Raw genomic sequence first — 18,968 nt, 5'->3', positions numbered from 1 at the left:
GCTGGCCTTGAACTCAACAGAGATCTGTCTGTCTCTGCCTCCCGAATGCTGGGATTAAAGGCATGTGCCACCACCACCCAGCCATGAAAGAATTTTTAAAGCCTTTCCTTGTACCACATTTGCGAATATCTTAGGTTGGGGGAGAGGGGAATTACATGGCCAATTCTACATTTAGGAACAAAGAGATAAATCCCACCCCTTAGTGGAAAGGTCACTTTCCAAAGTCATTTTACAAAGGTACTGCAGACAGCAACAGTAGAAATACGCAACCGTCCAAGACCCTTCAAATATGGTGGATAACAAAGAAAGGGGCTAGGAATGGAACCTTCTGGGGGTTGGAGCAGGATAGGCAAGGCAGGAAGCTGCATACCAATCCTACATTATCTTCCTACAGCAAGCTCTGGTAATTCGAGATGGAGAGAAGATGCAAATCAATGTAAAAGATGTGGTTTTGGGAGACCTAGTAGAAGTGAAGGGTGGAGACCAAGTCCCTGCTGATGTCAGGGTTATCTCTGCACAAGGATGTAAGGTGAGGAGATACGGAAAGCTATAGGAGGGAGCCTAAGGCAATGTATGGTTTTAAGGTTCAATAAGGACCTGGGCTTAAGTCCAGAAAATGTATTCTTGTTATTTAGAACCTTGAAATGGTGATGAGGATGGTTTAGAGTGAGAAAATAAAGTGTTGGAGGTACATTTGCTTATCTCTGTATGTTAATGATATGACGGTTATGATAGCTAAGGTGATGTCTTTAGAAACAAATCTCCTATGTTTGCCTTTTAACCTATCCTCCTTTCCACCCCAGGTAGACAATTCTTCCTTGACTGGGGAGTCAGAACCCCAGTCTCGCTGCCCTGATTGCACCCATGAGAATCCTCTGGAGACACGGAACATCATCTTTTTCTCTACCAACTGTGTAGAAGGTGAATAGTGTACCATATGCAGCATAGACTAAAAGCAGAGGTGGAAACAGAAAGCTTTTAAAACCTTCTGTTTCTAAAGATTTTGGAGTAGGAAGATGGTTACCAAGTTGGCTTCTCCATCACTCAGGAGCTTGATGACCTTTGGCCAAAGGTCAACACCACCATTTCCAAATTTGCCTACTGATATTACTAAAAATTGTTACCCACAGATTGCTTATGAACTGTGTAACATAAAATACAAACTGCTTAGTGCAAGGTCTAATACACTGTAAGTGCCTTATAGCTGTTGACGATTGTTTTAGCTGATGGAGAGACTGCTTTATGTATTGAAAATAGCACAAAATGGAGAAAAGTTAACCATCCTGCTAGGTTATTCTCCTAACTTCTTTTTACCTTCCAGAAGTTTGAGTTAGCAGAGGTGTCCTTCCAGCCTTACCACTCAAATGTTGGCTTTGTCCCTAGAATGACACAGTAAGGCATCTCCCGAACCAGAAGTCTGGAATCCACTTGCAAACCATTATTAATGCTTAAGAATAAATGTTTTGTCAAAAATAGTTGCTTTTTGCTAAGTGCATAAACTCATATAGCTACAGTGTCAACTACTATAAACATCTTTTTTGATTCTCATTGTATCACAAACAAAAGTCTAAAGTTCAAAGAAATTACATGCTCACCATATTTAAGAGCATAACTCAACAGAAAAGAGGAAGTATGGTGATTCTAAAGCAAGTCTGTCTCCAAAAGGCCATGTACTCTCCCTCACTTCTCCACTCTCCTCAGCGCTAAGGTTGTTAATAATCTCTCCTCATCAAATCATCTAACTTGAAAATACCTTAATAACTATGATGTTCATGAACATCAAGGAAGAATCCAACCAGAAAAAAATTGTATTACATGATTTATACACAATATATAAAATACATAATTAGTTGAATGGACATAAAAATGTAAATTAACAAGCTTTCTCTAAAAATACTGGATTTCTGCTGTTACATTTTAGGAAGAAGTTTGCTCAGATTTATCTTTCTGCTGTAGTTTTTTTTTTTTTAATCAGCTAAGTATATGCTATAGACAAGAGGCCTGGAGAAGAGTGGGTAACGACACTGCAGTGAAAGGGGATTTAATAGACCAACAGAACCCAAATGTAGCCAAGAGGGTAGAAATAGCTAGATTAAGCTAAAAAAAATATTTGCTTTTTGAAACATGTCAGGCCTCACTATGTAGCTCTGGTCATCCTTGAATTCGCTCAGTAGACCAGGCTGGCCTTGAACTCATGAAGATCTTCATTCCTCAGCCTCCTGAGTGGTGAGGTTAACAAAGTGTGCTCCCTTGTCTGCCAAACAAAGGAGTTTTTATGCAACTTTCTCAGTAATTTTCCTTAGACCAGTTTCCCCTTTAACCTTATCCCTAGACCTACAATTTATAAACGTGTTACATAAATACAGCTTTAGCCTTGTCTCCCAGCTGTCATTGCTGTGGAACTTGATGGGCAATGGCACAAATGCACCTCTGTGTTCACATGCTTCTGGGGAGCCTGAGCCCTTTCACTGATGATACGTGGAAGATATATGAGGGAACAGTCTGGCTTAGGATGCGGTATACCTGCCCTTATCAGTCTTCTAGTTTGATGCTAACCTACTCCATCTCTAGAAACATATGGACCATTTACTGTATTTCATCTTTCCAAGCTAAAGCATCCCATAAAATGGATTTAGATGACATTATAGCCACCCACACGACCCTATGTGAAATGTGTTCAATATCTTTCAGTCATTTTAGTATTTTCATGAGAGCTCAGAACACTCTGTCACCAACTCAAAGCTTGTCTTTAGGCTGCTTTGTAGTGTGAACTTCCCAGGGTCTCCTTCCCCACAATCCAGCTGAGAACTCTACTCTTTTTGTTTGTTTGTTTGTTTGGTTGGTTTTGGTTTTTTTGAGACAGGGTTTCTCTGTATTGCTTTGGAGCCTGTCCTGGAACTCACTCTGTAGATCAGGCTGGCCTCAAACTCACAGAGATTCACCTGCCTCTGTCTCCTGAGTGCTGGGATTAAAGGTGTTCACCTCCAACACCTGACACCTAGACTCTCTTTTAAATATATTTTTAAAATGTTATGTATGAATGTGTGCTCCTGAGTCTATATGTAAGTCCCAGTATATTCAGGAGCCCAAGGAGGTCAGAGGAAGTGTACCCCTTCAACTGAAGTTATAGATGGGTGTGAGCCATAGTGTAGGTCTTGGAACCAAGTCCAAGTTGTCTGCAAGAGCAGTAATCCTCTTAACCAATGAGCCATCTCTCCAGTCACATGCTCCTGGATAGTTGCTAAAGGTGATTCTAGAACTGGACACCCCCAACTCCCTGCCCCTGTAGGTGGGAGCTGCTCCTCCTGGGGCCACACATATAATTTTATACCAGTTCTTTAGGTAATATTTTAGTCACATGAATGAAAGAATAAAGTTGAGTGCCTAGTCTCCCACATACCCAACCTTGTCTTTGTAGGTACATAGTTTCTTCTCCTCCTCCTTCTCCTTTTTCCTCTTCCCCCTCCTCTTTCTTCTTTAGACAAAAGTCTCACAGCACAGCCCACACTGGCTTTGAATTCAGGCAATCCTCTAGCCTCGGCCTTTCAAATGCTGCATTTCTAGGTGTATCGGATATGCTTCATTCCATTTTTAGCATGGGGAAACCTGAGTTTCCAAGAGCATAGTACTTTGTCTTAGGGAGCAGAGCTAGTTGTTTAGAAAGTTGGCCATTCTGCTTTTTCCTTAGGGTTCTTTCCTTTGTAACACTGACTTGAATGGTGGGAGTGGCAGGCACAGCGGTAAAGCAGGAAGTATGGTTTCAGACAATCTTGTTTCCAGATTGTAGGTGAACATCCCATACCTTTTGTGGGTAAGATAAAGTCAACCTTCTAGGTAGAGAGAAGAGCTGGAAAAGCCCAGGGCACAGCTGTTATGGCCTGAGCTACCCAGCAGAGGTCAGACTAGCTCTAGCCAGAAAAGCAGGGAGGGGGCTCCTCAGGCAGTTTCTCAATTTGTAATCCTGAGCTCTGGAGAGCTCTTTGTCGTGAGCGGAAAGGGAGCTGAACTGTGTGCACTGTAGTATGCTTAGCAGGCTTTGGTTTCCACCCTTTTACTGTCTGCACAGAATCTGGTGTCCTACTGTAGGGATTCCCTATCAGTTCCCCAAAACTCAGTCCAATTTTGACTCTAACTGCCTCAAAATAGCATCAGATGAGGGCCTTATCCCATGGGACTCTTCCTACTTCAGACTCTATTCCAAGTAATAGGTTGCCATCCATGCTTGTGACAGATTGACTGCACTACAGTCCCCATGACTTTGTCCTTGAGGCTATCTGTCAGAACTCAGGGATGCAATTTGGCCTATGTTTCCCATCTATTAGAGTTGCTAGGCTGCAAGTGAACACCCAGATGGGAAGCTCACATAGGGAATGGCATGTGGGCTTCTGTGTCTCCTCTGGATGGAGCTTTTGTACCCTCTCTGAGGATGCCATCCTCCAGACACCTCCACGTGTTGCCAGTCTGGAAGCTCTCCCAATCCAGTTGTCCTGGCTTTTTTGTTTTGTTTTGTTTTGTTTTGTTTTGTTTGTTTGCTTGTTTGTTTTTCATTCTTCAAGACAGGGTTTCCTTCTCTATAGCTTTGGAGCCTATCCTGGAACTCTCTCTGTAGACCAGGCTGGTCTCAAAGTCACAGAGATCCGCTTGCCTCTGCCTCCCGAGTGCTGGGATCAAAGGCATGGGCCACCACTGCCTGGCCGTGTCTTGACTTTTTGGTAGGTTTTTTATTACATGCCACCAGTAATCGACTCCACCGTCAGCCTCACTCTTCTCAGAAGTTGGACTGAAGATGTGAAAGTCCACCATGTAACCACTTGGTTGGTTCCCCTGGCAACTTCCTCTTCCTGTGGCTAGACAAGAACCAAGAGTTGCCTCATTAAAATGAAAGGTTCTCTTACCACCTAGGGAATTCTACAGCATTTAGACACTCTATGCCAGATATGCCCATTACTCCAGAAATTATGAAGTGCTAGGGACCAACTATGATAACAAAAGATTCTCCTGGCAATCCAGTCTAAGGGTTTTAGAAATCCTATGTCAATGACTTGGGGGACGATACCAAGACAGGCGTTTCTTACTTTAGCACAGCACGCTATTACAGCTTCTTCCTTTATTCACAGGGACAGCCCGGGGTATTGTGATTGCTACAGGAGACAACACAGTAATGGGCCGAATTGCTTCACTGACGTCTGGCTTGGCATTGGGCCAGACCCCCATTGCTGCTGAAATTGAACACTTCATCCATCTGATCACAGCTGTCGCTGTCTTCCTTGGCATCACTTTCTTTTTACTTTCATTGGTCTTGGGCTACGGCTGGCTGGAGGCTGTCATTTTCCTTATTGGCATCATTGTGGCCAATGTGCCTGAAGGGTTGCTGGCCACTGTCACTGTGAGTAAGCAAGGTTGGGGGGGGTGGCCTCTGGGCAGGTGAAAACCAAGGGGAAGGAAACACAAGTATGGATTTTGTTGTTGTTGAACATCTTAAGTTTGAGTCAGTAGTTCCCAACACTACATTCATTGGCTTCCTTTACCCACACCTCCTTCTCCTCAGTGAAAGGGGAAGCAAGAGGCAACACAGAGAAAGTGCATTCTGGTCGCAGGTGAATTGGCTGTTAAACTTGGCCAAATCACTTAAGATCTTCGGGCCTCAAGTATCCATTAGTTTTTAGAGAAAGCTTAATTTGGGATTAGAGAATCCTACTGGAAAGGACTTCGAGGCCATTTAAAGTCAACCTTTGTGCCAACATTGAATGTTCTCTATAAAAATCCATGAAAAGACAATTGTAGTTTTTTTTTTTGTTGTTGTTGTTGTTTTTTCTGAGAATGAAGAACATAGCTTCTCTCTGTATCAGCCTGTTTTCCTCTTTGACTACTTAGTTTTATTTCATTCTGTTGAACAGAAATATGATTCCCTATTTCATCCTACTTTTCCCAACTGAAGTAAGGTGATTCTCTGTCTCCTGTGTTCTAGCCTCCCCTCCTCTTTGATGTCCCTTCAGATTCTACAGGTAATCTTTTTCTTAACCATTCTTCCTATGACAGGGTCTTAGCTCTTTGTCTTACTAACAGCTTGTTTGGGGTATACTCTAGTTTTTCAATATTCTTTTTTTTTTTCATTTTTTGTTTTTCGAGGCAGGGTTTCTCTGTATTGCTTTGGAGCCTGTCCTGGAACTCACGCTGTAGACCAGGCTGGCCTCGAACTCACAGAGATATGCCTGCCTCTGCCTCCCGAGTGCTGAGATCAAAGACGTGTGTCATCAACTCACGGCTTCAATATTCTTCTTAAAATAGAAATGAAAATAATATTTAGGGTGTGTTTGGACTAGTTTTAAAACATTGGGACTACTGATTGTAATTTCACAATTGGAATTCTATACTTACATATTTCTCAAGGGCTTTTCAGTACTGTGACATTTCTTTCCCAATGTCATCATTCCCTCCTGCCCAAACTTCTGAAACTACTGGCAAAATGCCCAGTCCATACACAGCACTGTATACCATAATAAGACATTACCTATCTATATGGTCCTTGGAGAGACTGGATCTGAGAGAGAGGAAGTGGCCCGGGATGAAAAAGAGGCTCCTGACTAGAAAACCTAACCGCCTCCTGGGGAAGGAGCGTGTGCTCTTTGACAGTCACTCTGTGAAGGAAGATACCGAAGCTCTTGCCATAAAGCACACATCTAAATCATTTCCTCCGTATTTTGTGGGATGTCTAAAGACTGGGCTAGGATAAAAAGGACTTGAAAACAACCGAATTTCCAAAGCAAACCACTCTTTCCCCTTCTGGTGGCTTCAGGTGTGCCTGACGCTGACAGCCAAGCGCATGGCTCGGAAGAACTGCCTGGTGAAGAATCTGGAGGCAGTAGAGACCCTGGGCTCCACATCCACCATATGCTCCGACAAGACGGGCACCCTCACCCAGAACCGCATGACGGTGGCCCACTTGTGGTTTGACAAGACTGTGTATGAGGCTGACACCAGTGAAGATCATACGACCGGTGACTAGTGGCATTGGGAGTGGGATTGTTAGCTGGAATGTGGAATGAGAGGAGAGGAGGAGGAGGCAGTTTTTGAATATGAATAACCTCCTGCCTCGATGTTTGTTTAGCCTTCAACTCAGTAAGTAGCTGCAGATGACCTTGAACCTTCTAATCCCTGACCTCTCCCTCCAAGTGTAATCCCTTGTATTAAATTCTGTTTACAGTTCTCCCCTTCTTCTTCCCCAGGGAAAACATTTCCCAAGTCTTCCGACACCTGGTTTTACCTGGCTCGAATTGCTGGCCTCTGTAACCGGGCTGACTTTAAGCCCCATCAGGAATCTGTCCCCATAGCTAAGGTACCTTGGGGACTAGTATATCACTGCTCCACTTCCAAAAAAGTCTGCCTCTCCACCCTTGGTGTTTTTCATACACACGCCCTTCCCTCCCCATCCTGCCTCTCTCCTCGAGACCACAGGTAAATCCTATGCCCAGATGGGATTCCCTGGAACTTATACAAATCCTTCCTTGCAGCGGGCAACAACAGGAGACGCTTCTGAGTCAGCCCTCCTCAAATTCATTGAACAGTCTTACAACTCTGTGGATGAAATGAGACAGAAAAACCCCAAGGTGGCAGAGATTCCCTTTAATTCTACCAACAAGTACCAGGTACAGAACTGACAAAGGTAGGAGAATGGGGGGGGGTAATGAGGAAGCTTTTGCCTTTGCCTCCAGCTGTACTTCTGAGCAGAGTAGTCGCTCAGGAAAGCCAGCATGCTAACTAGGAACAAAGTGTACCTCAAGGAAAGTGACAGTAAAGAGAGGAGAAATAGGTGATAAAGGATTAGTTCCTAGCAGAATTCTCACCCATGCCACCTTCAATGAAAGCATATCTCAAAAGCATATCTCTGAGACAGAGGTAGACAAGGCTGGCTTGTAGGAGTCACATCAGACTCACATATAACTAACGAATAGTCTAGACTAGTGTTTGCTATGCAGTTTGCCTCTGTAGACAAAAGGCTGTGTCTGCAGGGCATTCTGCCCCCTTTGCCTCCATAGAGTTCTAGTGCAGACATCAGTGAGGTAGTTAGACGGCATGTGGGTCATAGTTCTCATTTTCTAAAAGCATTGATTTATTAGCCAGGGAGGAAGCAGGTGTGAAAGGGAAAGTTTGAGTAATGGACAGTGGCTCAAACAATGAAATCCAGAGAAGCTATGCATGGTGGTTCATGCCTATAATCTCTGCATTGAGTCAGGGGCTGAGGCTGGGTTCCAGGTAATTTTGACTTGTAGTTTGAGACCCTGTCTAAGAGAAAAAGAAGAAAAGTCAAAGTAACACGTGGGGGTAGCAAGAATCCAAGCCTCATTTGAAGAGAGGTTTTCAGGAGAGAGCAGAGACTATGAGTGACCTCTCTATGGCTGGCAGCCCACCAGGCCAGTTTGCTCAGGCAAAAACCAGACATTTGAGTGTGTGAGCAGGGCTATAAGACTCCTAAGACAGTTTTGCCTTCTGTCTTCAGATATAACAACAACAAAAACCCAAAAACAAACAAACAAAAAAACACACACTATATATATATATTTTAACTCGATTACTTATAATTTGTGATGGAACACTAAAAGATAAGTAGATCCACACTTCCTGTCTAAACTTGTCTTAGTCACTTTTATAAAATAGATCTCCCATATCTGCAAATAAGCTGCAAACTGTATTCCCATTTCTTCTTTTTTTTTTTTTTTCCTGACACTTGGTGGCCTCACTAACCAGACAGGAATTTTGTGGCTTGGCAGAGTGTGAATAAAGCCTTTGGATGAATTAGGTATCTCTCCCTCTATGTGGTTAAAAATAAAAGTCAAACATATTCACCACATTGTTGGAATGTCCAACAAGTAACCATATTCCCCCAAATTACCGTATGAGTGCTTCTGAGTTCCTGAGTATCATTCAAGTGACAGAACTGGTCTCTAGTACATGGTCTGGACTCAGCTCCAGCAGACCTAGCTCTGGCAGACTTCGAGTGAACTACTATAATTAGCTTGCTCCAAGGGCAGAGACTCCAGTCTTTGAAAGGAATGTGTCTTACTTAGCCTGTCAGTCATTTGCAAAGCTTGGTCTCTTACCATCTCTGAAATGGAATTTTTTTTTTTTTTTTTTTTTTTTTTTTTGGTCAAGTATGGTGGTGGCGCATGCCTTTAATCCCAGCTCTAATGAGGCAGAGACAGGAGGATCTCTGTAAATTTGAGGCCAGCTGGTATATGTAGTGTATGTATATGTTGTTTTGTTTTGTTTTGAGACAAGGTTTCTCTGTGTAGCTTTGGAGCCTGTCCAGGAACTCCAGGAACTCGCTTTGTAGACCAGACAGACCTCAAACTCAGAGATCTGCCTGCTTCTGCCTCCCAAGTGGGATTAAAAGCATGTGCCACCACACCCAGCCAGAACACTTCTTTCTTTTGGGGTGGGAGGGGTGTGTGTGTGTGTGTGTGTGTGTGTGTGTGTGTGTGTGTGTGTGATGGATTCCATGTGGCTAGAGGACAATCTGTGGGAACTGGTCCACACCTTCCACTGTCAGTCCAGGGATCAAGTTCAGGTCTTCAGAGTTTGGCCTCAAGCATCTTTATTTGTTGAGCCATCTTGTAAGCCCCTATTTGTAATCTCCTAACAAGGCTTTTATTCCCTATGACCAAGTTAATAGGTAAAAAGCTTGTGTTTACCTGAGCCTTTTATTCAATCAACCAAGATTCTTTGAGCTTGGTTAATCTTACAGCTTCCTCCTTTAAATGAGGGTTTTCCCTCTTAACCACCCAAGCATGTCCTGAACACAGCTGATCTTTCTCTAACAGATCAGTTGCAGCCACATTTTATGCACCAGTGCCACTCCACTTAACATCCAGGAAGTGTCTGGCCTCCTTGGTGTTCCCATGGTTCCTTTCAATTTGCTGATTTTGTCCCTATGGGGGTGGGGGGCGCACTTAGCAGGCAGTTCCTATAAGTCAAAAGAGGAACACTATGGGTGTCTTTTCATAGACCAGAGATCCAAGTGAAAGGCTAAACCCAAGCCAGCAGACTGCTCCCTCTGGCTGTGTGGTTTCTGCAGATTTGTGTCATGAACATACATACCTTATCCTCCATCATCGGGCATCCAACCAGTGTAGGCAGTCTTCCTCGATGGCAACCCCTGCCTGTAGAAGAATGGCTTACAGGGCTAAATTATTTAGTTTGTGTTTCAGTTTCAAAGTTTAGGGTTTTTTGTTGTTTGTTTGCTTGCTTTTGTTTTGCAACTAGTTCTTCTTAAAAACAAACAGTAAACGGGACTGGAGAGATGGCTCAGTGGTTAAGAGCACTGGGTGGTCTTCCAGAGGGCCGGGGTTCATCCCAGCACCCACATGACAGCTCACATTGACACCCTCACACAGACACAAATATGCAGGTAAAACACCAATGCACATAAAATAAAAATAAATCATTAAAAAACAAACAATTGTCAAGGCAAAGTATTTTCACCCTCTTAACGGTTTTGCAGGCTTGACTGAACTTAGCTGAGGTCACAAAGTAGATAAGAGATGATTCTAGCTCACTTGAGCCATCCATCAGGAAGGAATCCGGGAGAAAGGACAGTACCTGCTATGCCCTTGGAGAGCTTCTAAGAAGATACTAGATTCTGCTGCAGACGACGGGGGGTGGTGGGGTCTGCTTGAGTCTGATTTGGCCTGATTGAGGGTGGTAGGTGGGTGTGAAGCAGGTTGACAGACTGATTTAATCTTTAAAGACTTCCTTATTGACGTTTGCCCCATGCCTCCCCTCTCTCCCCCCCTCTGGCCCTTCCCCTATGTCCCCTCTCCCCAGATGTCCATCCATCTTATGGAAGACAATCCCCAAGCCCATGTGCTGCTGATGAAGGGCGCTCCCGAGAGGATCTTGGATTTCTGCACCAGTTTCATGCTGAGTGGGCAGGAGTACCCTATGGACGAGGAAATGAGGGCAGACTTCCAAAATGCCTACTTAGAACTGGGAGGTCTGGGAGAACGAGTGCTGGGTGAGGAGCTGGGAAATGGGGGCGGCTTTGAAAGAATGCCTTCAAAGTGACCATTTGTGGGCTGTGTGGCAGGCAGGAGACATAGCATGGGGATGACTTCTGGGTCCCTTCTTCTCTCCCCAGGTTTCTGCTTCTTGAACTTGCCTAGCAACTTCTCGAAGGGATTCCAGTTTAATACAGAGGAGTTAAATTTCCCCATGGAGAACCTGTGTTTCGCCGGCCTCATATCGATGATTGACCCTCCTCGAACTGCCGTGCCTGATGCTGTGGGCAAGTGTCGAAGTGCAGGCATTAAGGTAAATTCGCGCCCTCCCCGCAAAACCCCTCATCTCTCACAAGTTGGAGCAGCCAGTAGAAAGCTTGGCCCACAGCAGGTACCGCATAATCTTAGCTGAATTGATTTCTGCCTCCATGAGCTTATGGTGTCTACAGTTCGGAGATGTCTAATAGGATGTTTCTTCCAGAAGCCTGCCTCCCACTGACTGTGAGAATCACCAGGGAAGTGTGAAAACTCTAAGCTAAACCCCAAACCCCAGACTGGTTCTCAGGCATCAGTACTTCAAAGGTTTCCAGAAATTTTAATGGGTATACAAGTTTGAAATCATTCACTGTCAAGCAGTGTTTCTTAGAACAGTGATGAATATTCTCTCTCTTCCTCTCCCTCTTCCCCTTCCTCCCCCAACCCCTCTTGATTCTTGATTCAGTAGATCTTGGGCCCTGGGAGGTTGCACATTTAAACAAGCTCCTATACCATGTTACTACTGAGCTACCGACTATAAGCGGAGCTGATGTTGGGATGGGTGGCAACACTGTGAGGCTAGGGTGCCTGGTGTCTGGAGCAGGCAATAGTGGTGATGAGCTACAGAGCTGGGGAGCTCTCTGTGGGTCTGACCTGCAGTGAGCAGCTGCGATGACAGACAGAAACCTCTGATCCTCAAAGAAAAACTAGGGACTAAGAGTGAAATTCCACTACAGAGCAAACCCAGAGGTGGGAAGCCTTTGATGAGGTGGATCTTGGCTTTCACAGGGAGGCAGCAATGGAATTTTTCCAATTCTGAGACTCTGTGTATTCACGTTTCTAAGTCAAAGACTTATATTAACACACATGCCACAATGCACATGGGTAGTTCAGAGAAAAGCCTTTGGAAGTCACTTCTTTCTTTCCACCTTGGGGGCTTCAGGATGTGAACCCAGGTTGTCAGGCTTGTACAGCAAGTGCTTGTAACCACTAAGCCATTCCACTGGCCCAAGACTCTTCTTACAGATTAGGTATGGCACTTGCTGCTCATGCCTTGTATTCTGGATCACCTGCATCCTCTAGACTTGGGAAGAGCTGGCTAGAGCAGAGGAGTTGGAGGTACTTTGAGGGAGTAGGTGCTTCCAGCTGGAGTTGCTCTTATATTAGACTTGTGACTGCTGGCAATTTGTCTAAGAGTCATCCTGAACAATGCTTAGCTAAACAATGGTTCACTGGAGTGGAAATGAAAGAAATTATGTGGGAAATTATAATGCATCGATTTTTTTAATTACCACCTTATAAAACCTTTGAGGCAGTAAGTTCTTTGTGGAGACGGGATCATTACAGAACAGCTCCATAGAGCAACCAATGTTGATGTTTCCCCAAAGTGCTGTAAGCTGCCGTCCCATATTGTGGAAGAAGTGTTCATTTAGATGTTCTGTGCTTTGAGGTAGATTATTAGAATGAGGAATAACATTATGAATGTAGCCGGTAATTTGTCTCACCTGGGGATTTGTGAATCTCTTTGGCAAGAAGAGAGCCACAAGTGTGCCAACAGGTGCTGAATAGGGACCAAAGGGACCAAAGAAGCAGTATGTGGGTCAGGATGCCCAACAGATCAGCATGCCCCCAGAGCCGGAGGCACAGGAGCTCATTATAGTCTGTGAGGACTCGTAAGGCTGGCCGTGAGTTAGGAGGCTTCAGTGCTGTCTGAACAGCCCTTGTTTGGGGCCTGTTTATAGGTCTTGCTACAATTATGTACCTCCTCCTGGACTCCAATCCAATGGGAAATTGGCAGACTCAGTGAAGAATTGTGAATCATTCCGTCTCTGGGTAGGGAAGTATAAGACAGAAGGATGGCATCATCTTTCAAAATGTACAAAATGTAACAGACATGTAGGATCTTGTTCTGAAGCGAACCCTTCCAGAGCCACCATCCCCCTCAAAGTGGTGGTGACACAGAGCCAACGACTGTCACAGACTACTGAATAAAAGAAGTCATATCATCGTTGCGTGACCCCCAAAGCCTTTTACAGGGAAATGATTAGAGGACTAAGCAGGCAGCCATATGCCCATGACTTTGAAATAAATGTGATTTTTAAAAAAATTTTAAAAATATCCCCATTATATTAATCACTAAGACTTTAGTAGAATGAAGATACTTAGCACATTATAACCCTGGCTTCCATCTACAAGGAAGTCAGACTTTGAAAACTGTCCCAGGGATATAGTTTCCTTGCCAGCCTTTGAAAGTTTCTTTCAGGTGGTCTGATCTGGGGGAAGATGGTAGAAGGGAGCACAAGGGTAACTGGTACAATGGTGTGGAAACATCACAGGTATGTTAAATTCTTACAGAACTAATGGATTCCAAAAGCAGTTGGATACCCTTTACTTCAGAGGAAGCAATTCTTTGTAGAGCTGCACTTCTATTGTAGGAGTGTATCTCATACAGGTGTGCTGGTGTTTAGTAAAATTGTGTCCAAGGAACTCACTCTTGAAATAGCATTGTCACTTTTATTTCTCTGACTTGGCAGGGAGGTAATATGGCTGAAGCCACTAGACAACAATCCATAAAATGATCAAACGTGGTGAGATACTAGGAATGTATGAGGCTGACAGCATGCCCAGAGGACAGCTGGGCACCTTGAGAAGGAGCTCCCAGGTAGCCAGCTTCTACTGTAATTATGGGTTGGTGGCCTGTAAAGTGCAGGCCACTGTAAAGAGGCAAATGCATATATGTGCACATCATCCTCATGAAGCTCTCAGGCCAGTGGGGAAGAGATCACCAGAGAGAAGCGCTAAAGGGCAGCACATGGAAAGAACAGAATGCTATGAAAGCACAGGACACAAGACCCTCACCTTTGGGTAGGAATGGGATACAATGAGCCTCCAAGTAGAAAGTGTAGGACAAGGCAAGGCAAGGTATAGAGTCAGGCTCTATATGCACTGGGTCTTGGTGAAGTTTTGCTGGGCAACAGATTCTTCCAGACATTCCTTAATATTTGGTATGTGTTTTTGTGTCGTTGCTTAAAGTTTCAAACCACTCTGGAATTCTGAATTGTGTAGTATTTCCAAATCACTGACTTCTTCCTGGGCAATACAGAACCTGAAGGATCTGTGCCACATCAGCTGACATCCCCGCCTACCTCCAAGGATTGACACTGCAGTAGCACAGCTCTTGACCTGTATGAGTTGTGCTTGGAATTGAGTTACTAAATGGGTTATTACTTAGGGGGTAATGGATCCTGATCTTATCTAAAACTTTCTCCTTTTCCTTCTCCCTCCCAATCCAGGTAATCATGGTAACAGGGGATCATCCCATCACCGCCAAGGCTATTGCCAAAAGTGTGGGCATCATTTCAGAAACCAGCGAGACAGCAGAGGACATGGCTGCTCGGCTTAATATCCCTGTCAGTCAAGTCAATACTAAGTGAGACCCCCAGAACTCAGATCTGACATTTGCCCCTCCAACCTCAGCCCATCCCATCAAAAACCATTTCTTAAAGTTCTGGAGTCTCCTTCAGCAAGTAGGACTGTAGGATATATACACTACCAAATAAAATATGACAGAGTAGTAGCTTACGTGATTAGGCCACTGAATTTTCCGAGGAGACAGGAAAAGAAATAGAACCAAAAGAAGAAGGGAGATGAGGACAGGAGGGTATGGTCAATTTAAGGACAGTACATGCTGAGGACTAGGAGACTGGGTGGGAAGGAAACCAGAACTTAGGGGTTTAGTAGCGAACACTAGAATATGACATGAGTCCTCAACACGCTGATCTAGCCTTCAGAAACTCCTTCCCTTAGGTCTATTAAAGCCATCGTAGTGCACGGCTCAGTGCTAAAGGACATGAACTCAGAACAGCTGGACTATGTCCTTAAGAACTACAAAGAGATAGTGTTTGCTCGAACCTCTCCTCAGCAGAAGCTCATCATCGTGGAGGGGTGTCAGAGACTGGTAAGGGAGCCAAGGTGTCCTGGGGAACCCAGCAGGGAAACAAGTGGGCTGGGTAGAAGGGTAATGGAGAGAATCTCATCCTGCTTCAGTGATGGCCTTTAGTTTGGAAGTTCCCTGAAAGCTTAAATAGCTCAGGGGAACAGAAAACAGGGCTAAGCATAGACAAATCAAACATGGCTGCATTAAGAAATGAGATGCAATTGGGTGGCAGTAGTGAACGCCTTTAATCCTAGCACTGGGAGGCAGGCAGATCTCTGAGTTAGAGCCTGGTCTACAGAATGAGTTACAGGACAGCCAGAGATACATAGGGAAGCACTGTCTTGAAAAGAAAAAAATCAAAAAGAAAAGATGCTTGAATCAAATTGATCTTTGAAAGTGATCCTGAATCTAACACTCTTGTCTGAATTTCACCAGGGAGCCATTGTGGCAGTGACTGGTGACGGGGTGAATGACTCCCCGGCGCTGAAGAAGGCTGACATTGGCATTGCCATGGGTATCACTGGCTCCGATGTCTCTAAGCAGGCAGCTGACATGATCCTTCTGGACGACAACTTTGCTTCCATCGTCACAGGCGTGGAGGAGGGTGAGGAGGCAGGGTACCTAATGGTGGGACTTGATCGTTGGAACAGGGCTTAGTGTACATTACCTTCATTGCTTTTGGTCAGCATCTAACCTCTTAATCCTGTATGAACTGAAAAAAAAAAAAAACATAAAATCTTGAAAATTCCATTTAGCTTGGGCCAGGGGAATGTGACTCTCTTGGTAGACTGCTTACCTAGTGTGCATGAAGCCCTGGGTTGAAGTCCTGGCACTGCATAAAATACCTATTATCCCAGCACTCTGAAGATAGAGGCAGGATGCTGGATGGTGGTGGTGCAGGCCTTTGATCCCAACACTTGGGAGGCAGAGGCAGGTGGATCTCTGTGAGTTCAAGGCCAGCCTGGTCTACAAAGGACAGGACTGTTACACAGAGAAACCCTGTCTTTAAGAAAGAAAAAAAAAAGAAGAGAGAGAGAGAAGAGAAACATGGAGGCAGGAGGATCATGAGTTGAAGGTCATCCTTGGCTACAGAGCAATTGTGAGGCCTATATTGAGAGAATCTATATTTAAAAAAAAAAAAATTCAGCTAATACTTCTAATAGTTGAGGGTATTCATTTTAAGACAAAGTTGGAAGGTTTTCCAGATTGGCCAGGGAGACCTAGACTCTAGCACAACACAATTCATTCTTTATGTTCTCACTGGAATTCAAATGTATGCAAATTTTTAGAGATAGCCATACCCCAGGAAACTCAGTGCTTGTCAGGGACGCCTAGGAACTTGTTGCCTGAATTATGGGGACATGTTAAGACCAATTGGAGATTATCTGCAAATTAACAGCATGAACTCAATTACCCTCTTTCCAGAGAATTCTAAAGAGAATGCCCATTGAAACAGAAAACCCCATAGGGTTACCTGCCAGACTCCCTCACTGTTGTCTAAAGCTATCTTACTAAAACACACCAATCCATTTTATTGAAAGCTGGTATGAATCTGACAGTTTGCTCGGTATTTTAAATATATTTAATTCAGTAAATTTTTCTGAGCACCATTTGCAAGATACTATCCTTATACAGAAGACAAAAGACAAATTCCTGCCCACATACAACTAACTTATTTTGTAGTGGGGAGAGTCAGACAGCAAACAAAGTAAATTCCATAGTATGTTAAAGCAATGGGAAAGAATAAAGCAGGGAGCTCAGGCAAGGATGACAGCCTTTGGAAGGGTAGCCAAGGCAGGACTCAGCAATCTTACAAAGCAGGAGTGGCACTGGATGTAAAGAGAGAACAAGGTCACAAGTTAAATAAGGCAGAAAACCAGATTCAAGCCCAAGCCTATACCAAGCTCAGGTTCTTTCCACTAGTTTGTAATCTTGCAAAGACTTTAACAGTGGCATTCTCAGACACCTCCAGGATTAACTCTACCCAACTCTGCCTGATTGTAAGAGATTGGGTAACACTAGCCATGGTGACTCCAAGAACAAAGGGTACAAAGCCAGGCCATGGCTAATAAATCATGACTTTACTTGGTAATCTCACAATTTATAGACAAAACATGGACACCCCTCCCCACCAAGGTCTAGGACTTCCCAGCATTTTCATGGACCACTCCTTTCTAGCAGTCTTTCTGACAAGGAGCTGATTTATTGGAGGTGTGTCCTCTGGTTGCTTCTCACAGAAGTTTGGCCATCTTCTCCAGGTCGCCTCATCTTTGATAACTTGAAGAAGTCCATTGCATACACCCTGACCAGCAACATCCCTGAGATCACCCCCTTCCTGATGTTCATCGTCCTAAGTATACCCTTGCCTCTGGGTACCATTACCATTCTCTGCATTGACCTGGGCACTGACATGGTGAGCACCAGCTCTCACTCTGGGAATTCCTAAAATAGGCCAAGTATAGGGGAAAATCTGTCACATGAGGGGACAGAGCTAGAGCATCTATGTGTGCCTATCATTCCCAACCTACTATATCCTCCAGGTCCCTGCGATCTCCTTGGCTTATGAGACACCTGAAAGTGACATCATGAAGAGGCTTCCACGGAACCCAAAAACTGACAATCTCGTGAACCACCGTCTCATTGGCATGGCCTATGGGCAGATTGGTGAGCTCAGAGAAGTGAAAGGTGAAGGGAGGGAGAGGGTTGCTTAACTGGCCATTTAGACACTTCTGTTTAGCAGTCAGGGTGATTGTTTCTCAATAACAAATTGTGCTTAGTCCTGGGACCAAAAAGAACCGTTGAGCTCTGATCTGCCCTTAAAGACCAGTGATAAAGGGAAAACCTACATAAAATGGCAGTGTTGTGCCTTCCCACATGCTGAGCAAGGAGTAAAGACATAATGCTATGGGAACACAAAGCATGCTAATTCACCATCTTTGAAGACAGAGAGAGGAAAAAACTTAAGACTGAAGATAAGGTTTTGACTAGTAAGTATGTAGGCAAGGATGCTGAAACAGCAGAGAAAGGAAATTCACAGAGCATGGTTAGTGCCTAGTAAATTGTTTTGGTGGTGTTTAGTCTTCATAAGGAAGTAGTGGAAAATAAGGCTGTAGACATTAGTATTAACATTGGGACCAACCTCAAAAAAACATGTAAGAACCATATAAGGTCTCTGTCCTTGACCAGCTCAGTATGATGGAGTGTTTCAGAGGGTAAGCTAGAGATGTACAGGGAAGAGATTGGAGACAGAAGAAAGTGTTCAGGGAAGGAAATATGTCTAAACAGCAGTGACTTAGGAGTCAGACCCATTGGAAACCTGATTCACTTCATACTGCCTCTATGGCCCAGAAGATAACTGAGTCATGTGTTTTGATTTTTCCACTTAAGACAACTGCTCAGACCTGGAAGGAGCTATGTCCCCAAGAACCTGCATAGTGCAAAGTAACTAGTAGGCAAATGTTATTGTTATAACTATTGCTATTGCTCAGCTATCACTCTACAGAAAAAATGAATTGATAGCAAAGTCCTTTTTAGTTTTAAAATTATTTGATTCAAGGGCTAGAGAGATAGCTCAGTGGCCAAGAGCACATCCTGTCTTGAAGTGGACCCAACTCTCAGCTTGCATTACCTGTATTTCCAGCTCTAGGGGATCCGAAGTTCTCTTCTGGCCTCTGTAAGCACCATGAATATCCCTGCCCATGGCAGGGATGTTAAAACTATATGTGATTCAAGGATGATCCTAGCGGGACCAAAACAAGACTGAAATCCAGCAGGGCAGACTC

At 44.2% G+C, this 18,968-nt stretch overlaps 1 protein-coding gene across 1 annotated transcript in view; it reads left to right on the top strand.

Annotated features, from left to right (window-relative positions):
* Atp1a4 (ATPase Na+/K+ transporting subunit alpha 4) overlaps nt 1–18,968 on the top strand; it is a 33,179-nt gene that overhangs the window by 5,928 nt on the left and 8,283 nt on the right. The window contains exons 5-17 of the mRNA XM_051185764.1: nt 395–529; nt 804–921; nt 5,118–5,386; nt 6,797–6,998; nt 7,227–7,336; nt 7,512–7,646; nt 10,822–11,011; nt 11,135–11,307; nt 14,543–14,679; nt 15,057–15,207; nt 15,622–15,790; nt 17,445–17,599; nt 17,727–17,850. Coding sequence (XP_051041721.1) covers nt 395–529; nt 804–921; nt 5,118–5,386; nt 6,797–6,998; nt 7,227–7,336; nt 7,512–7,646; nt 10,822–11,011; nt 11,135–11,307; nt 14,543–14,679; nt 15,057–15,207; nt 15,622–15,790; nt 17,445–17,599; nt 17,727–17,850 — 2,068 coding nt within the window. The remainder of the gene's footprint in view (nt 1–394; nt 530–803; nt 922–5,117; nt 5,387–6,796; nt 6,999–7,226; nt 7,337–7,511; nt 7,647–10,821; nt 11,012–11,134; nt 11,308–14,542; nt 14,680–15,056; nt 15,208–15,621; nt 15,791–17,444; nt 17,600–17,726; nt 17,851–18,968) is intronic.

This window comes from Phodopus roborovskii, unplaced genomic scaffold (genome assembly GCF_943737965.1).
Source record: "Phodopus roborovskii unplaced genomic scaffold, PHOROB, whole genome shotgun sequence".
Lineage (NCBI taxonomy): Eukaryota > Metazoa > Chordata > Mammalia > Rodentia > Cricetidae > Phodopus > Phodopus roborovskii.
Note: the sequence above shows the minus strand (reverse complement) of the source record. Positions and strands in the feature narration are given on the sequence as shown.